We start from the raw sequence: 21,183 nt of genomic DNA on the forward strand, positions 1-21,183 counted from the left end.
GTAATATGTCACCTCCTGATACCCTTACTTTCGGGGGGTGGGGGGGGGGGGGGGGGGGTGGGGGGGGGTGGGGGGGGGGGGGGGGGGGGTGTTGACGGGTTATTAAAATGTACACCGTCAATCCATTCGTCCATCCGTCAATCTATGCAAGACGTCGTTTCCGGGGCAGATCGTCAAAAACGTACACTATGTCTTCACCAAACTTCGCACATAGATAGGTCTTGTGGTGAACTGGTGCCTTTTGATCGTTTTCGAGGTTCTAGAGAAACAGTTTTGACGTGGGCTTGATATAGTGGTAGTGCTCTTTTCCGGAAATCTTGAACGACGTACAATAATTCTTCATTTAACTTGCCACACAGATAGATCAAGTGGTGAACCTTTTGATAGTTTTTTGCAACAGAAATGTTTTTCCATGGCAACTCCATTCTGCCATGAAGAGCACTTTGAAATAGGTGTTTCTTGGAATGCATACTTACACATGGGCAAATAGGCCTGTCATTTCAGAACGTGCCACAAAGGAGTCACAGTGACATACACAACAAACTATTAATATATGCTCATGTGTAGCTGATACCATACATTATCAAGTCCTGAAACACTGACCAGAATCATGTTTACAAACACGATTACATATTGTTGATGAAATTCGGACGTCAGTACATTTTTATCTGCATGACATTATGCCATAGCTGGTTCAACACATCAACTTGTACAAGGTCATACCAATTCTTACAATTATCAACCAATTTTACTGACCAGCTGCTTCTGCAAGTCCATGACATGCACAAGCAGTAACCGGTTAGTATGGAAACCAACAATCTAATTATAAAAAAAGCAGAAGTACCATTGATCGTTACGTCTTTTTTTTTTACGTTCGTTTAGAGTCATCTTTTAAAAAAGAAAGTGAGTGGGTTTGTGTTTAACGTCATCGGCAATAATTCCGCCATATCATTACGAGAAAAATAGATAAATAGACAACATGCAATGTCTATATTTGTTTATCTAGAAAAAGCATAAGACACGGTTTGGAAAAGCATTAAAATACATATATGAACATGTTTTTATCACACAGATAAAATCAAGTTCGTGTGGGTTGTACCGTGTCTGATCATTTAACTGGGATCGGGGTATCCCGCTCGGCATATCGTGTACAGATCTAGGAGGTTAATCATGATATTTTAATTAATTTTGCTTCTAGCTAGGTACATGTACTTATCATGAATGACATTAAAATCTTTCTCAATGCATCTAATCAATGAACACTTTTCAGAGAGACAAATCATGTTTGATGATAATGTAAGAAACAGTAAGTAAGTTTCTTACTAAAAAATGTGACCGCTTTAGGGGTGAGAAGTTTAACTCGAGGATGACATATACTAATTGTACACCGTTCAACTACCATCGATGACACAGCCACTACTAATCTTAGTTCATAATTATTTTACTAACAACTAAAAATAACAACAAATCCTTAAAGAAGAACTCATATTTGTCAAAAAATCTTTAAGAGCTGATGCTTTGAATTATAAGATCACCAGTCTATCTGATCATACTTAATCGTGACTGTGATTCTATCAACAAATATTCATGTGTTAAACGTGAACGGCCAATACGTCTCGACTGGCAATCTAGTTAGTTGTTTCAAAAAGTTCATTTCATGTAATCTGTTGATGTCCACTTATGTTTCATTTCATCTTTGGTGTACCTAGTAAAAGGTTTGATATCACTGTATGATTTGTTGAGTACTTAACGTCCTGTAACACCAGCTATTGTGTTATCAATGAGTCCAGCATGGCTGGGTAACAAGCTAAAGTCAATGTCATATTGACCAGTAGCAAGCAAACTTTAACAATTCCACAATTTCAAGTAAAAACGTTGATGTGTACATGACATAAACACACGAAAGAGAGTGTGAACACATTATTTTATTTCAGAGCCCTAAATTGCCTTGGACTATCATTTGGTAATCTCGATCATAGAGATACCTTTTCACTCTCCTCCATAGCGTATAAGACCTCTGTATTATTAGAGGAGGTTTTTCAGATCTCCTTCCAACTTTGCATTTAAAGAGCCCTCGGGCATTTACCATGTGATAGAAAGCTTAAATGACGGTACAAAATAATACCAAAGAACTTGCTGTCCTTTTTATTTGCATTTAATTTTAAAAGGAATGCCATCCAATACAAGTGAGGGTTAAGAGATGATGCTGGCAATCCATGCAGGTGTTACCAAATGATAATTTGTTTATCTTCAATTATTTTGCATTTGATCTTAATTGGACGTAGTAACATGTTTGATATCACTAAATTAGAAAAATAGTTGTCACAGATGTTTTGAGTGCAGTTTGTTCTGAAGCGCCAGCCATTGTGTTATCAATGATTCCAGCATGTCAGGGTAACCAGCAAAGGACAATGTCATTTTGATCAGCAGGAAAATCGTTAACAAAAATCAACAAAATGAACAAATTCCAGTATAAAGTATGAAGCTTTTTTGTTTAGGTTGGTTGTTAATTTTAACTGTTTGAATGGCATTCTAGAAGGGGGCAAATAAGTATGGAAAAATTTACAACAACTCTATGGATAACAACTTCTGGTTCATGCAAATGGTGACGTTTTGATGTAGATTTTTACACCGTTATCAAACTGGAGTGACCAAGTGATGCGATAAATATGTGCATGACATATTGTGATAAGCAGCGGATGAACATAGACAACAACAGTTATAGATAACAAGCAGATAATGGATGAAAATTCGCGAAGTGCATTAAATCACGAGAGAACCTTGATTAAAAGCATGAAAAGGTTTAGAAAATATATGTTGACGCCCAGTTGACGGTACACATGCTTGCAAATAAAAAGAAATCTGCAGTCTTTGAACCAAACGTCGATTTCGTTACACGCGTTTGATTGGACAAGCAGGAAACATACTGTTAACTTCGAATTGTGATTGGTTTTGGCCACAAATTGGCAAAGCAATGGCCTGACCAATGGTTGCTCATACTGGATGTAGATAGGTAGAGTTCATTACTACTTACATGGGCATCTCCTCATGTGATTCTATAATAACGGGATTTGTTTGCACATCAACGTACCTAACCACCCGTTCTGTAAATGGACCTACCGATTGATAGCTTTTATTTATATATATATATATATATATATATATATATAGGGAGTTAAGCTGTGCTGAACAATGAATCGGTTGTTCAATTGCAACAGATAGCGATGGAAAATCTCGGGCTTGTCGTATTAGCTGTAATGCTTATGTTGGGCTTTGTCAGATGCGAAGAACACACTCGTTTCCTTGTTGACATCGTTGAGCCAAGAGGTGTTGCTGATGTGAAGACCACTATGGCCACTGTAAAGAGTATCTTGGACAAAACAGAGGGTGTTGAATTTATGTTCAAGGTTGGTTCAAATTGATATACTGTAATTGCTGAAAATTCACTGTATGGATTTTGAAGAACGTAAATTCAAATTCATTTTGATTTATCTCTGGAAGTATCACTGCAAATCATGTTGAATAGGGAAACAGTTTTTACAATACACAATGATGCGTCTTTGTGTCTTATTGCAGGAGGTTGGTGAACCAAGAGTATTAGTGAGTAAGTACAAACTTAAAAATTCTTTCTGAAAACGGGAATTTTATTTCTCAGAGTCACAATGTCTCACAAGTCAATGGGGTCCCATTCAGAATTCTATAATCCGTGTTTTGATGTGTGCGCTTGATAATGAGTGTGATGAGATCAAAAAGAGAGTTTTAAAGATCTTGAATACATTTTGAAGTTTTGATCCAATATTGTCATGTGGGCAACCAATCGAAAGCTAGCGCCAAGTTCAATCACTGAATGATTTAATGTGTAAGTGACAATTTGCATGGCAATCACTAGTTCAGAAAATAGTAGACAGTAACACCTCTTCATGAATTCATGACAAAAGTCATGGCCGATCCCAATTCCCTATTTTGACCATATTCTCCCATAATATGTTTCTGACATTGCCACAAACTGTGAATTATTTATCTTTTTAATGCCTTTTCCAGTTACATATAGAACTGACGAAACATAGGGGAACTGATGAAATGATAGTGAACGACATGGTGCAATGAGGATAAATGTCTACATTTCTGAGCTGTAGATCAATATCTGATGTGTCCACCATGTTGGGCGATATATGCACGATACCTTCATGCATAATTTTTATTGACTTGCATATGATTGCTCTTTCTAATACCCGCCCTTCTGCCAGAAACGCTTCCCCAAACTGGGCAACGTTGGTGAGTGCTGGGTCTGTGGCGTACACTACACGCCCGAGGACGTCCCACAGAAACTTCATTGAGGACATGCCAGGGACTGTATGCCTCATCACGATTTGGTCTGGCATTGTCATCAAACAGTTTAAAAATTCTACCGACAATACTTGCATATGGAACAACAACAGGGCGCAAAATTTCGTCAACATATGATTGACCATGCACAATAACAAATCAGTTCGCCTGCAATGTGTCATACCCACACCAAGAAACTACTGCCCAAATACCGACCGTGGTCAAGCACTGTTGTCCCGGCATACCGCTCGACGCTACATGATCACCAGCAACTTTTTCTGCCATCTGTGAGTCGGAGGCAAAACATTGAAGCACAGTCTGTTCCTGGTATGCGCATGGCCCATCCCAATCTGTGCCGTCTACGTTATGTTGTTAGGGTCATATCCTTCACAGGACGCCATCTTCTCAGGTGGGCTGCTTAGACCCGGTTTGTAACCTTCCCGTTATTGTACGGAATTCTCTGTTCATAGATGTGAATCTCTTGCATTGTGCAATTCATGTGATGAGACGATCTTGTCTTGGTCTCGTTTGTTGAGACCTGACACGCCCAGGTCTCATTGCAACCCCACCCGTTTGACGTACTTGCTCCATAGTCGAGAAATAACACTTATTGATTTGCTTAACATTCGGGCAACTTGGGATGTTGACGTCCCCGTCCCTATATCCTTCCCACAATTCGCCATTTTGCCTGTCCATTGAGATACTGTCTCGGGGGCATTGCTAAGCGTGTGCTTCGCTCATTTGCATTAGTGTTGTGTTCAGATACATGTACATTGCCTTGGTTTTACAAATGTTCACTGCATTCAAATCGTCAGTTCCCTTGTAGTACATTCGACAGCTGCACAGCTCACTGTTCAATATTGTATCGATATCTTATCAAATTTTATTGTATTAAAGCTCATGCTTATATGAACACCATGATATATACTCTTCAAAAAAAGAAACTTGATATAGATGTAAAACCACTTTTTGACATATATCTAAAATAATTTCATTAAATGAGAACCAAATAAGTCAAACAGAAAGATGATGTGTCTATATTTCGCGAAAACACATACAAAGCACATAAACGTAGCGTTTGGGGATCAATTTTACAGCTTCATCCAAACACAACCGCCTGTAAAAAACGTGCAGCACAGGATCCTGCATCTAGGCATGCAGGCCCCCCTGCTGAATGGGTATAAAAATCCACATCAACGGCTGTTCATACAGTCCTTATAACGGCAGTAGAGGCAGTGACAGAATGCTGAGACTGAATGCAGCTCAACGGAACAACGCCATTGAGAGATTACAATCTGGAGCAACTCAGCAAGAAGTGGCCAGGCACTTTTGCGTATCCAGACAGACAATCTCCGCACTTTGGACCCAATACAACAACACCAACAGAGTTGACAACAGACCAAGGTCAGGAAGACCAAGGGTGGCAACCCAAGCACAAGATCGATACATCCGGCTGCGACACCTCAGAGACCGCACTACCACAGCCATTTCTACTACCACACAGATCCCTGGGGTACGCAGAATATCAGTTCAAACGGTACGCAACAGACTGAGGGAGGATGGACTTTTTGCACGAAGACCTGTTCGACGTCATGTATTGACCCCACGTCATCTGGCGGACCGTCTGCTTTGGGGCCAACAGAGGGTTAGATGGGCACGTGCAAGGTGGAGAAATGTACTGTTTATTGACGAGTCCCGTTTCCTACTCACACGTGCTGGTGGGCGCGCACGTGTCTACAGACGTCGGGGTGAACGTTACGCCCCCAACTGTGTGCAGCAGGTTGCCCAATTTGGCGGCGGGAGTCATTGTATGGGCCGGAATTCATCACGTCGGTAGGACGCCTCTCGTGCATGTGGCAGGTGCATTGACAGGTGTGCGTTACAGAGACTTGATCTTACAGCCTTACGTTCTTACTCACGTCAACGTTCATGGCGGACAGTTCCAGCATGACAACGCTCGACCGCATATTGCACGTGTTTGTCAGGACTTCTTACAGCACAACAACATCCAGACATTACCTTGGCCAGCCCAGTCACCAGATTTGTCCCCGATTGAGTTTTTGTTGGACGAGTTGGATCGACGCGTTCGCAGAAGGAATCCACAGCCCCAAACACTTCCGGCGCTTCTTGATGCACTTCAGCATGAATGGCAGCACATCCAACAGCGTGTTATTGACAACTTCATTGCATCTATGGGTCGTCGGTGTCAAGCGGTGATTGATGCACGTGGTGGGCACAACCGATAGTGACATTTTCTGTACCCCTGTGACATTAACTGTTTCGTGTACGTGCGTCTGTCTAGGTGACATGATTAATGTTTTGAACATTGTGTACATTGATCTTCAAACAGTGTTTCGATTATGGTTTCTGTGTCCTATTTTGAATCAATCGCATTATATTACATTTTGAAAGTCAGTGTCAAGTCTCTTTTTTTTAAGAGTATATTTACTGTCGTGTGAAAGAACATAAAGGGGTGGTGAACGAGTAATTGTTACTGTTTGTTTGTTGTTTAACGCCGCACTCAGCAATATTCCAGCTATATGACGGCGGTGAACGAAGTAGTTAACTTATCTAGGAAAGATACAAAAGAAATTATCGACACGATAATGCTTACAAGTTATGGTTACATGTCTCGGGGTCATACTGACCATATCTGTCTCAATTATCATGTCTTTATAATCGCTTTCCAGTCCTGAATATTGCCGCTCTGTGCGATCTACGTCCTCTCGAGGAGCAGTTGTTCGCAGCTAATCTGGACATCACTGTGAAGTCTCTTTTCCCGGGTGAAAAACTAGCAGAGGATCTGGGGGTGAACAAAAGCCTCATTGCAAGTGCCCCACCTCCAACAAGTCTGACTGGAGACTACATTTACTATTGGGATGCCATATTCAGAATTGAAGGTAAAACCTATCGTCAGTTTGACTGTATACGGTTGCAGTGTTGTGCTTAAAATATACAAATTAGATTCTACGTATAGGTGACCAATGATGTCATGGTGTATTTCGTTGATAAGGCGCCTTTATCCGTGAAAATCCAGGTTAGAATAGGTCTTCAGCAACCCATGCTTGCCATAAGAGGCGACTAACGGGATTGCGTGGTCAGGCTGGCTGACTTTGTTGATGCATATTACCATATCCCCATTGTGTTGATCGATGCTCCATGCGACCAATCACTGAATTGTCTGGTCCAGACTCGATTATTTACAGACCGCCGTCATATAGCTGGAATATTGCTGCCTGCGGCGTAAAACAATAAACAAAAAAATATATTGAGTCTCTTTATACATTTTATTGACAAGACAACAACCAATCATACCTGTGTCATGATGTTAACATGAATAATTCAGGTCTAAACAGTGAAGAATACAAAGAGGAAATTCGAGACAATCTGGAGAACAGCCTAAAGTACAGATTGGACAATCACCAGAATCTCATGTACAGAGTTCTCGGACAGTTTCCTATTCAGGTAATTAATATAAGTGACTACCATTTCTGTCTCGATACGGCTCTGCTTGTCTTTGAGTCTTGGTCTTTGGTTCAGCTTTGTGTCACTGATTGCCTGGTCCAAGCTCGATTACCTACAATCCGGAATTTGCTTAAAACGGAAGATTGCATAAAACACACCCACTAAAACACTTCAATGAACCCAAGTAGAATTATCAAAAGTTCACTTTCCAATTCGTGTCTAGTATTTACTTTGTGCCTTTTGAATGAACACATTAACTTGCAATTAATTCAGGCCATATTAACAAAAACACATTTAAATACTTCGTCGTTTCTGAAGAAATCTTGATTATGTTTGTTTTTCCTTGTAGATGATGTATTTTGCAGCACTGAAACCAGAGGATGCTGAGATGGTTATCTGGCACTTTAACCGCCGGAAACTCATTTTCACGGCAAAGGTGTCCCTGGTGCAGTACCTCGACGTCTATCTGAATGGCTGTCAGTTTCAGACAGTTAATTTGTCATAATTTGGCAAAATGTACTCCCACGGGATACATAAGATACATTTTGTCACAATCTGAAAATCTTCAGATGACTAAACAATTTTTTCTGTGCACTTAGCAGTACAATGAATCGTACAATGGACTTCTTCACACCATGGGACGTGTTTTTTCGCTTTCATTCATGTACTCAATCCACGCCGCTGGTGTACGATGGCAAGCAGGCAACAAAGTCACCGAGTGTGACCATGCAACCAGATCCATTCAGTCGCCTCTTACCACCAGCCTGTGCTGCTGAGGACCTATTGTAAATCCAGAATGCCCGTGGGTCTCAAGAGCAAATTATTGAAAAGTCAGCCTTGGTCCATTGTACACCATTTAATTAACCACACCACCAGTTTAATTCAAAAGACTTTATTACAACAATCAGTGATGTAATTACTTATATCGTGTACAGATCTAGAAGGATAATCCTGACATTCTATTTAATTTTGCTTCTAGCTAGGTACTTTATCAAGAATAACATTGACGTCTAACATTGTCTTTCCAGAAATTAGTTCAATGCAGCTAATCAGTGAGTACGTATCTTACATAAAAATGCGAGGTTTTTTGGGGGGGTGAGAAGTCCAGGATGACATATACGATCTACGTGTATATGACACTGCCCAACCAGTGTGGTTAAATATACCAAAGATATATTTGACATTGTGATAAATAGTTACTTTTACCGTTATTGTATCAATTATATATTACAAATTATGAATGTTCCAAAACTACTTTAAACCCATTAATGCACCTAATTCATATTAATTGAGTGAGTGACTTTAAGTTTTACCTATTCCAGCCGTAAAGTGACCAGCACAAATTGTACACTAACAAGATCTAAACCCTTGTTGAACATAAACAGCATACTAGCCAGATTATTACAGATTTTATGTCAAACTCGAATAAAGAGTAGTTAATATTTATAACTATTAATTGACAGTACAAACTAGATCGCCAGCAACCAAATACAAAACGCCAGAGAATAATCAGTCTCCATTGGGATGTAAAAGGCCAAACAAGCTGTGGAAATGATATGAACGGATCATTGAATATCAGTGATGACACCAGGTGTTTGCAAATGTGAGGCCCCACACTAGGGATCATATGAACTTCTGTTACACTATACCTCTAGCTGATGTAAAAGGTAGTACAAATACATATACATGGTCATACAAAACCCTTTGAGGGAGACATTAATTGTACACTACTTCAACTCCCATCGATGGCACAGCTCCAACCAATCTCATTTTATAATTATTTTACTACCAATTTGTTAACTTTTTAACTTTGTTCATCAAAATGTACCATACTAGAATTTCTTAAAACAAGAACAAATCATTAAAGAAGAACTTATAGTTTTCAAAAGATCTTTAAGAGATGATGCTTGGAATTATTAATCCCTTGTGTGTAAAAGATGCCCGTCTAGCTGGTCATGCTTAAACTGTGATTCTTTCAACAAATATTCATGTGTTAGACGTGAACGGCCAAAACATTTCGACTGACAATCTAGTTTGGTGTTTCCGAAAGTTAATGTCATGTAATCTGTTGATATCCACTTATGTATCATTTCATCTTTGATGTACCCAGTAAAAGGTTTGATATCACTGTATGATTTGTTGATTACTTTACATCCTGCAACACCACCTATTGTGTTGTCAATGATTCCAGCATGGCTGGGTAACCAGCTAAAGACAATGTCATATTGACCAGTAGCAAGATATTTAAACAATTCAACAATTTCAAGTACAATGTTGATGTGTACATGACATACACGAAAGAGAGTATGAAAACGTTTATTTATTTTAGAGCCCTAATTTGCTATCATTTGGTAATCTCGATCATGACGCCACCTTTGGACTCTCTTCCACACACGGTGAAGCCATAATTCGGTTTGGAGCGTATACGAGCTCTGTATTATTAGAGGAGGTTTTTCAGATCCCCTTCCCACTTTGCATTTGAAGAGCCCTCAGGCATTTTCTCTAAATATTTACTGTGTGATAACAAGCTTAAATGATGGTACGAAATAATAACAAAGAACTTGCTGTCCTTTTCATTTAATTTTAAAAGGAATGCCATCCAATATTAGTTTGGATTTTCATACTAATCTAAAACAATTGTCTAATGACCATTTATGAATTTCATTTAGTAATAACTGTAGGTACCCTTTGACAGTATTCATATTCGTACCACTGCAGAGAGTGCTAAGACATCCGCGAAAAGAAATCCATCAATAGAGTCGTTTAAAACGTTATTGAGGCTATTAATGTTTTATACCAAACAACTTGAAAGACAAAATACTGCCCTGTGGGATACCCTAATCATAGTTACATGATTAGACAGGGTACAAACCACACTAATTTTATTGTGATAAAAACTTGACTTTAAAGCACCTTGTCATTGAAATTGGTTGATAATTGTAACCCGGTATGGTCTCGTCCAGGTTCATGTATTACACCAGATACAGCATCATATCATGAATAACGAAAATGTACTGTAATGTATAAAATATGCAATCGTGTTTGTAAGAATGATTCTGGTTAGGACTTGATGATGTATGTTATCAGCTAAAAATGAACTTTATATATTGATATATTTACCCTTGTTCAAATATGCATTCCAAGATAGCACCTTTTTCCATGCGGGCGAACTCGAAAACACTGCCGAAAATTCCAAACTGTCAAAAGACACCAGTTCACTACTGGAACTATCTTTGTGCCAAGCTTAAGTTTGTGAAGACATATTGTACATTTTTCAAAATTTCCTGAAACGAGCACAACTACAATTTGTTGCCTTGAAAACACGTACATTGTATCAGCCGAAAATCAAAAATTATCGAAAGACCTATCTTTGTGCGAAGTTTGGTGAAGACATATTGTAAGGTTTTTTAAGATCTGCTCCGGGAACTGCATCTTCCTCAGACGGACATGTTCTTATGAATTATTTCACCCAAATCGCATAACCTTGTACTGGTAATGTCCACTTAATGTAGGAAAAGCAGCAATCGTCTTTGCACACTCAGGTATTGGGTTCTGGTAGTACCCCTTTCAAAGGTAAAACTTACTCACAAACATTGGGTAGCCTAGTGGTTAAAGCGTTCGCTCAGTCACGCCGAAAACCCGGGTTCGATTTCCGACATGGGTACAATGTGTTAAGCCCATTTCTGGTGTCCCCCGCCGTGATATTGCTGGAATATTGCTAAAAGCAGCGTAAAACCACACTCACTCACTCACAAACATGGATGGGAACGAGTTTATTTTGCACAACAAGTTCACTCTTTCCAGGTCGTACTACATCGAAAGGGTTTGTTAGATTGACAACAAATACTGATAACCAAACGTCTTTCTTTAGTACTTCATTTCAAGAACTGAGGGACCATATGCTGCAGTCCATGTGTAGTACATGTTCTTTTTAAGAGTGCATGATGAATATATATATTAAGGATGTTTCCATTTAAGATGTGTGCTCATCTGAGTCAGAAAGGGGCGTTTGGATAGCCTAGTGGTTAAAGCGTTCGCTCGTCACGCCGAAAACCCGGGTTCGATTCCCCACATGGGAAGAATGTGTGAAGCCCATTTCAGGTGTCCCCCTCCGTGATAGTGCTGTTATATTGCTAAAAGCGCCATAAAACCGTACTCACTCACTCACTGAGTCGCAAAGGGTCATCGTAGGTCATCAAACAGTGACAAGCTAAACAATTACTTTCGTTGGTATTTTCGAATTGACATTGCTTCCTTAGGCAATGGTTGCAAAACAATAATGATAATACAGTGTATTTGTACCGCACCACCCTCCAAACACAAAGTGCTTGCTCAAAGCGCAACAATAGTCTAACAGGAATAATCTTCACTGAATAGATATGTCTTAAGAATGGATCTGAAAGTGCCTAACTGCAGCTGGGTGATAGTCTTATGTGAAGCGGAAGAATTGTTCAAAAGTTAAGGACCATTTGTGCAACAAGCTTTACAGCTATAGGGTGTGAGTTTGTAGTGAGAAACCACCAGTTTATTGTGAGTCCTGTGGTCGAAGTATTCTCTGGATTGTCCTGGAGAATTAGACTTGACAGATAGTTTGATCCTGGGCTATGTAGACATTTGTATGTGAGGCAGATTCCTTTTTATTGGACTCGGAATTCAACAGGCAGCGAGTGCACTGCCATCGATACTGACGTAATGTGTAAGAATCTGGAAGATCTGGATACAATAAGAGCTGCAGTAATCTGTACCTTCTGAAGATTTGAAGTGAAGATTTATTGTTTCCATACAGTAAACTATTGACAGAATCCTGTCCAGAGAGTACCGAGGACTGAAAAAGGATCTTGAGATGGTGAGATGACCTATTTTCCCAGTGCATCTTAGGTGGGAATAGCAGGACGTCATCAAAGTGCCAACCTGTGCATCATTTGAAGGATGTGAATCAATAACCCCCTTTAATCTTTCACTTATGCAGAAAATGGAATGGTTGCCTGGCCAACTGTGACACTTTCCTGACTTGTCCTCTGTAGCAGATTTTGTGTGCCAACTAAGAGTGTTTCAGTTTTGTCACCGTCAGCTTCAGTTTGCTCTCCGTTATCCAAGTCTTTATGTGTGTAGTGTAATCAGTAGTCCTGTGCAGTGCGTCAGTGATTTCTGTCGGTCCAAATCCATCAATGATCTGTGCATCATCGGCATACTGCTGATGATCCAGGTCATGCTCTTCAGTTATCTTCACAATCCACACTGTAAGTAGTAGTAGAATCTTATCTCTCATTCCCAATTACCATACCATGTCGTCTTCTGTCCAGATTATGAGATCCTAAGTATCGCGTCTTATCATCATATCAGTAGATAATCTATTGAGGGGTATTACACGTTCCAGAGTGTCTAATGCTATTGACAAGTCGGGGAGGATTAGAGTAGCCTTATTTCCTCTGTCAACATGACACAACATAACGAGGCTTTCTGGAATTTTAAGCATTGCGTGTTTATGTCATACTGTCTAGCTCGATTGGTTGGTTGGTTGTTTAACGCCGCACTCAGCATTATTCCAGCTATATGATGGCAGTCTGTAAATGATCGAGTATGGACCAGACAATCCAGTGATTAATGTCATTTAGCATCGATCCACGCAATTGGGATCGATGACATGCATCAACCAAGTCAGCGAGCCTGACCACCCGATCCCGTTAGTCGTCTCACGACAAGCATAGTCACCTTTTACGGCAAAAAACGGTTGCTGAAGAATAATTTTACCACGGAATCTTCACGGGTCGAGAACTTAAGCAAAAGTTATAGTTACTTTTAACACGTTTACAGGGAAGGTAACCGTTAAGTTTCACGTACGGTAGTCTTATCAGGTTACATGATTCATAATAATACTCAAGTGAGTGAAATAAAATGTAACGTCCGACCAGCATTATTTTAGGATAATGCTTTGGCAGAAGTAGATGTTGCACCATTGCAAGAAAACACACAAAAGACTTGAGTTGGATGTAAGGCCACAGGTTTATATACAGAAAAGTACAAGGACTGGGGAACACTCATGGGCTGGGAAACGCTAAACACGGCTGCAACTTGCCACAACTACAATATAAAAGAAAACAAGCAGCAGTACATATTCCTGATACATACAAATACTTGAAATTAGATTAACTATCAACTGAGGAAATGTTATACAGATATATACGTTTGACATGAGAAGTGATGGGTGGGATGGGAGGGAAAAAACGTGTTACCGGTGTGGTTGTGTGGATGAAAAGAGGATGTAGCAACTAAATTCAGCTGCAACATGGGTTACTTCCCTTTGTTTACAGCATGTGAAGAACAATTCCTGAATAATACACTGATAAGGTGCCTTGCACTATTAAACCAGGAAGAGTAGCTTCCCTTGCACTATTAAACCAGGAAGAGTAGGAGAACACTCCTGGGCTGGGAAACGCTAAACACGGCTGACTGTCAACCCAAAGGTGCCCGGACAGAACAGCAAACGCGGCTCCGAGAGTACAAACCATACAGAGCCAAATGATGGGACCCCCAGGGAAAAGCGCATAGGGAGTCTGCTGTAGGCTCTACAACCACCATTATACAATAGGGCCTAGAGGGTATTCCTCAAATACCCCCAAAACACCAAAATCACTACTTCCAGCCCAAAAGTGTTCCGCCGAGATTAATTAGCCCCAAATACCTTACTTTTTACTTCAGTATCTGCCATGAAGTGCTGAAAAGCCTCTTGTAAAGTGTTCACAAACAATGCTTTCCCACTTCGGAAATATGTACGCCATCATGGCGGAAAAATCCTGTTTCAGACATGGTAAGCTTGTTATAAATACAGCGGCCACCCCAATGCAACACTGCTTTGAACCCAGCTCGGTTCAGTCGACGTCGAGCCCTCTCTATCGCCTTTGGATTGACAACTCCATACCAGTATAACCGTGGTAGCACTTCTGACCAAACAAGAACTGTCCTTGGCTGCAGTTGAGTCAGGTAGTAGATGCCATCAGTAACATGCCAAACAAGGGAACCAATATTCTGGTCAACAAGATCATTTGATCCCACATGCAAGAGTATTAGACTTGGGGAAGGTATACGGCCTAATTGTGTCTGGACGACATACAAGAGTTCTGACCACTTCATGCCCTGCTTTCCAAACCAGTGAAATCGTAACCCTAGATTGTTTCCCAGTTTCAACCTCAATAATTGACGATGAGACAAATAAATGAATGAGGAGCCTATTATCCATACATCTGGAAGAAGAATTATTTACAAATATCAAATTGCCTGAAGTTATTGACTGTGCATCCAAAGTTTAGAGTCTAATGAAAGTTGAGTATGCCTTAGACTTCCATCGACCCCACAACTGTATTGTCTCCGATGACACGCCCATGTTGGCGGCAGAAGTGGCTGCTCCAATGAGTGTGATTTGAACTTACATCGGTTGAGTCCCATATATCTGATGTAGTTGGAAACCATAGCTCCAAACTGGTATCTTGTTAAAGGCTGACAGTTCCCATGGCAAAAACGGAAAAAAACAAACCCGCTGGACGAAGTGCAAGGTATTGCTTCATTGCTCTAAGTGGGCATATTTCACTTGCATTACCTTTGATGTGGAGCGAGCAACTGATCTGTCTTTGACGATCTCAGTTACTTCTAAAAATGTCCTCTGGACTGTGACATCTGAAATCCTAGGACATCTGAGATCGTTCCAAATGAAGATGGTCAGTGTAAACCATCTCGCCAACTCTCATGAAACCGAAAAAGGCCAGAAAAAATGCAGTTGTAAACAAAATAGCTTCATATGGAGAACGGCAAAGAGCATTAAGAGCTTGAGGCATCTTAATCAATATGGAATAGGTAATTGGAGCCCTGCCGTCCCTATGAACCTTGAGTCGTTAGGAGCCTTCCAACATCTTTCGGATGATAAAATTGCTTGTGGTATCTCGCAGTCCTGTGAGTTTATGTTGGTAGCTTATGCTGATAGGTGCTGACACTGTTTCAGGGACAAAAATGCAATATATGTTGTTAGTTGTCCTGACGATGCAGGCCAAAGTTTAGGAAAGTTGAACTGCTGTCGAAAGCGTGAACATTTTTTTCCCCCTAATGTTCTCGCCCCTATAGCTAATTGTGATATTAGACGCCAAACAACACAAGGTGCCTAACCAAAGACATGACTGGATCTGATCTTGAGGTCATCTTGTTAATAATCTCGACTACTGCCTGGTTGTCAGAATGGAATGTGACCCTTTCTCCGACTAACTCGGAACCCCATATCACAATTGCAACTACGATGGGAAAATACTCAAGGAAGGTAATATTAGTCATAAAGCCCTGCTGTACCCAATGATTCAGCCAATCTCCACAGGTCCATGGTCCGGCAAAATAAATACCAAAACCTTTGCCTTGTCCACCAGCACTGTCAGTATAAAAACTCCAGATCAGCATTTGAAAACTTTGATCTCATTATGGAAACTACAATGAACTTCTTCAATATCTCTGCCAAACACTTAGGTCACTCTTCATGTTCTTTGTCAATCTAATGTGGTGGTGAGGCTTCCTACCACATGTTGCATTAATCATTCGTCGGAGGAAACATCTGCCTGATGGAACTGTGTTGCACAGGAAATTAAGTAAACCAAGCAACGACTGCATCTCCTTTAATCTAACCTTTGAACGTGCCAAAATATGATCTATAGCATCTAACGAATGAAATAGCTTACTTCCGGCACACGCACACACACGTTGATTCATCAATAAAATCACTTATGCTCTGACCTTCTGGAAAGATTAATCTATACCAATCAAGCTGTGAAACCTTAACATGTGGTATAGGAGGGTAGACAAATGGGCCTGCTATTCTACCCAAGTCCAACTCTTTATGGATTTTTAAATATGACATAAGATGGTTATTTTTAACAGATATGAGATTTCTTACCGTACCATAGAACCTACCACTGTAACATCATATCCTAGCTTCAAGCCATATTTGAAACCATTAACGAGAAACTGAGCCTGATCCGGAAAATGCTTGGCCATACGTTCCATCACCTGTGTCTTGACTGTTGTTCGACCGAGCTTGTATAACTCGGGAAGGAGTGCTGGCTGATGTACATCTGCAGTCTGGATGGGCATCGCTTCCACTTGCGGAACAGATGTGTCGGCACTTGCACTTTTGTCTAAAGCACTTGCTCTGATTGAAGTTGTTACATGTGTTGCTTGCCGGTCGATGTAATTTGCCCTGAAATGTGCTGACGTGTTGTTTTTCTATACCAGAAAAAACAAAAACTGACCTGTTGATGGTAAGGTGTCTGTACAAACAACATCCACAATTCCACATTCAAGTTTCCCCATGGTAGAGACTGGTCAAGAGCCTGGCGAAGACGATATTGTTCATCATAGGTTCTCCATCCCAAACCAGTATGACTAGACGCTGCTAGTAATCATGTGTTTGGCTAAACCTTGTACCATGTAAATCCTTCGCTGGACATATATACTCATGTAAGTTGTGAAAGCTGTTGTCCAATCAAAAAAGTTCTAATTCTCGCGCCTTGAGCTTTGGGCCTCAACTCCAGCTGTCCATCTGTACTGATGAATACTGCCGAAGTTGTCATATAATCCATCAAATCTCTGTCTGGTTTAAGCAAGAGTGTACAAGCACCTTGTGTTGTTTGGCGTCTAATATCACAATTAGCTATAGGGGCGAGAACATTAGGGGGAAAAAAATGTTCACGCTTTCGACAGCAGTTCAACTTTCCTTAACTTTGGCCTGCATCGTCAGGACAACTAAGAACATATATTGCATTTTTGTCCCTGAAACATTGTCCCATATGACAGTGTCAGCACCTATCAGCATAAGCTACCAACATAAACTCACAGGACTGCGAGATACCACAAGCAATTTTATCATCCGAAAGATGTTGGAAGGCTCCTAACGACTCAAGGTTCATAGGGACGGCAGGGCTCCAATTACCTATTCCATATTGATTAAGATGCCTCAAGCTCTTAATGCTCTTTGCCGTTCTCCATATGAAGCTATTTTGTTTACAACTGCATTTTTTCTGGCCTTTTTCGGTTTCATGAGAGTTGGCGAGATGGTTTACACTGACCATCTTCATTTGGAACGATCTCAGATGTCCTAGGATTTCAGATGTCACAGTCCAGAGGACATTTTTAGAAGTAACTGAGATCGTCAAAGACAGATCAGTTGCTCGCTCCACATCAAAGGTAATGCAAGTGAAATATGCCCACTTAGAGCAATGAAGCAATACCTTGCACTTCGTCCAGCGGGTTTGTTTTTTCCGTTTTTGCCATGGGAACTGTCAGCCTTTAACAAGATACCAGTTTGGAGCTATGGTTTCCAACTACATCAGATATATGGGACTCAACCGATGTAAGTTCAAATCACACTCATTGGAGCAGCCACTTCTGCCGCCAACATGGGCGTGTCATCGGAGACAATACAGTTGTGGGGTCGATGGAAGTCTAAGGCATACTCAACTTTCATTAGACTCTAAACTTTGGATGCACAGTCAATAACTTCAGGCAATTTGATATTTGTAAATAATTCTTCTTCTTCCAGATGTATGGATAATAGGCTCCTCATTCATTTATTTGTCTCATCGTCAATTATTGAGGTTGAAACTGGGAAACAATCTAGGGTTACGATTTCACTGGTTTGGAAAGCAGGGCATGAAGTGGTCAGAACTCTTGTATGTCGTCCAGACACAATTAGGCCGTATACCTTCCCCAAGTCTAATACTCTTGCATGTGGGATCAAATGATCTTGTTGACCAGAATATTGGTTCCCTTGTTTGGCATGTTACTGATGGCATCTACTACCTGACTCAACTGCAGCCAAGGACAGTTCTTGTTTGGTCAGAAGTGCTACCACGGTTATACTGGTATGGAGTTGTCAATCCAAAGGCGATAGAGAGGGCTCGACGTCGACTGAACCGAGCTGGGTTCAAAGCAGTGTTGCATTGGGGTGGCCGCTGTATTTATAACAAGCTTACCATGTCTGAAACAGGATTTTTCCGCCATGATGGCGTACATATTTCCGAAGTGGGAAAGCATTGTTTGTGAACACTTTACAAGAGGCTTTTCAGCACTTCATGGCAGATACTGAAGTAAAAAGTAAGGTATTTGGGGCTAATTAATCTCGGCGGAACACTTTTGGGCTGGAAGTAGTGATTTTGGTGTTTTGGGGGTATTTGAGGAATACCCTCTAGGCCCTATTGTATAATGGTGGTTGTAGAGCCTACAGCAGACTCCCTATGCGCTTTTCCCTGGGGGTCCCATCATTTGGCTCTGTATGGTTTGTACTCTCGGAGCCGCGTTTGCTGTTCTGTCCGGGCACCTTTGGGTTGACAGTCAGCCGTGTTTAGCGTTTCCCAGCCCAGGAGTGTTCTCCTACTCTTCCTGGTTTAATAGTGCAAGGGAAGCTACTCTTCCTGGTTTAATAGTGCAAGGCACCTTATCAGTGTATTATTCAGGAATTGTTCTTCACATGCTGTAAACAAAGGGAAGTAACCCATGTTGCAGCTGAATTTAGTTGCTACATCCTCTTTTCATCCACACAACCACACCGGTAACACGTTTTTTCCCTCCCATCCCACCCATCACTTCTCATGTCAAACGTATATATCTGTATAACATTTCCTCAGTTGATAGTTAATCTAATTTCAAGTATTTGTATGTATCAGGAACATGTACTGCTGCTTGTTTTCTTTTATATTGTAGTTGTGGCAAGTTGCAGCCGTGTTTAGCGTTTCCCAGCCCAAGAGTGTTCCCCAATCCTTGTACTTTTCTGTATATAAATCTGTGGTCTATTGTTTAAAATACTTTTCCATGAGGATAAGTAAAGCAATGACGTTCACCACAATAATAACTAACGCCACAAAAACGAAAATTATAAATGTTTCTTCTAACGTAAGTGTTTCCGCCATTTAAAAAACGTGTTACCGGTGTGGTTGTGTGGATGAAAAGAGGATGTAGCAACTAAATTCAGCTGCAACGTGGGTTACTTCCCTTTGTTTAGAGCATGTGAAGAACAATTCCTGAATAATACACTGATAAGGTGCCTTGCACTAATAAACCAGGAAGAGTAGCCTCCCTTGCACTAGTAAACCAGGAAAAATAGCTTCCCTTTGACCGTGGAATACAAATGCAGAGGGAGAAAGCCCCTTGAATTGGAATAATGTAAGATTACCAAAATAATGCATTTTATTAATTAATAATAAAATTGATTATTTCGCCATATAGCGACAGCACTGTTTCAAAGGTGATTGATGCCAAATATATTTTCCAAGACACGTTTCACATATTAGATTAAATTCAAAATAATGACAAGGTTTTGATGAGCAAAAATAAGTCCAGTTGAAAAAAAACACTGGGTGAATTATTTCAGTTTATTATGGGCCCTATATATCAGTGTCTGCTAGCAAAGTAATTGTGTGTACAATTACTCGCCCCGGATACTTTGCATACAAATGTTTGTACATGTAAGCACTTTCGTAGCAAAACTTTGGAAGGATATTTATGTTAGCATTCACGGTTCACCGTGATATACATTCATCGTGAATTAATTTTCTTATAATTTAGTGAGTGAGTTGAGTTTGGTTTTACGCATCTTTTAGCAATATTCCAGCAATATCACGGCGGGAGACACCAGAAATGGGCTTCACACATTGTACCCATGTCGGGAATCGAACCCGGGTCTTCGGCGTGACGAGCGAACGCTTTAATCACTAGGCTACCCGACCGCCCCTCTTATAATTGAAATTTGTTTTGTTGTGACACAACTTAACTGTGTTTGTTCAATTTATTGTTAATGTGGGGATTATTTTAGTTTATTTAAGTGGAATGGCGATGTCTTACAATAAAACTAGCTTCCTCAGATAGTTATTTCTGCTACAAGGCTACTGATTAGGGCCGTATGTAGAGGTAGAAAGTGTGCGACACAATGAGGATTAAATTATGGAAAGTATATTATATCTGTGTATGGCCTTAACATTATTATTTACAGATTTAATTCACACGTTAATTTATTATTTCGAGCAATATTCCTCTCAGTCTCATTAACATCATCATGATCCTACTTGCCAACTGTTGCGACACAAACGGCGGTGCATGTCCATAACCCATTTGACTTATTTACAGGTGTGAATACTTGAGATAAATGACGGCAGAAACTACGAAGAAAAATATGGCAGAGACAATTGGCAACACTTTGTCTCCTAACCTAAACTTATGGGGAGAAGGGAAATAAGAGCCTTTTCACCTTTATGACTGAAAGCAGTTCAGTAAGTAAAATATAGCAATGACTACTATCATTACTGAGAAGACATCTTCATGATTATTATGCTTATGTCCCAATATGTTACGAAAAGTTGTTTTGACTCA

The 21,183-nt window shown here is 40.3% G+C and overlaps 1 protein-coding gene across 1 annotated transcript; it reads left to right on the plus strand.

Moving 5' to 3' along the window:
- Nucleotides 1–3,183: 3,183 nt before the first annotated feature.
- Nucleotides 3,184–9,918, plus strand: LOC124151706. The gene is made up of 5 exons (XM_046524296.2): nucleotides 3,184–3,407; nucleotides 3,577–3,604; nucleotides 7,017–7,226; nucleotides 7,673–7,791; nucleotides 8,141–9,918. Exons 1-5 carry the CDS (start codon nucleotides 3,225–3,227, stop codon nucleotides 8,294–8,296), a joined length of 696 nt encoding a protein of 231 aa, XP_046380252.2. The 5' UTR covers nucleotides 3,184–3,224; the 3' UTR covers nucleotides 8,297–9,918.
- Nucleotides 9,919–21,183: the final 11,265 nt, after the last annotated feature.

This window comes from Haliotis rufescens, unplaced genomic scaffold, assembly GCF_023055435.1.
Source record: "Haliotis rufescens isolate VD_foot unplaced genomic scaffold, xgHalRufe1.0.p SCAF_64, whole genome shotgun sequence".
Classification (NCBI taxonomy): Eukaryota; Metazoa; Mollusca; class Gastropoda; order Lepetellida; family Haliotidae; genus Haliotis; species Haliotis rufescens.

Bases quoted from the DNA above. Each gene is read 5' to 3' on its own strand.
- LOC124151706 (XM_046524296.2), top strand. From the start codon at position 3,225: ATGGAAAATCTCGGGCTTGTCGTATTAGCTGTAATGCTTATGTTGGGC. The intron at 3,408-3,576 runs GTTGGTTCAAAT...GTCTTATTGCAG, and splicing joins GTGTTGAATTTATGTTCAAG to GAGGTTGGTGAACCAAGAGT. The intron at 7,792-8,140 runs GTAATTAATATA...TTTTCCTTGTAG, and splicing joins TCGGACAGTTTCCTATTCAG to ATGATGTATTTTGCAGCACT.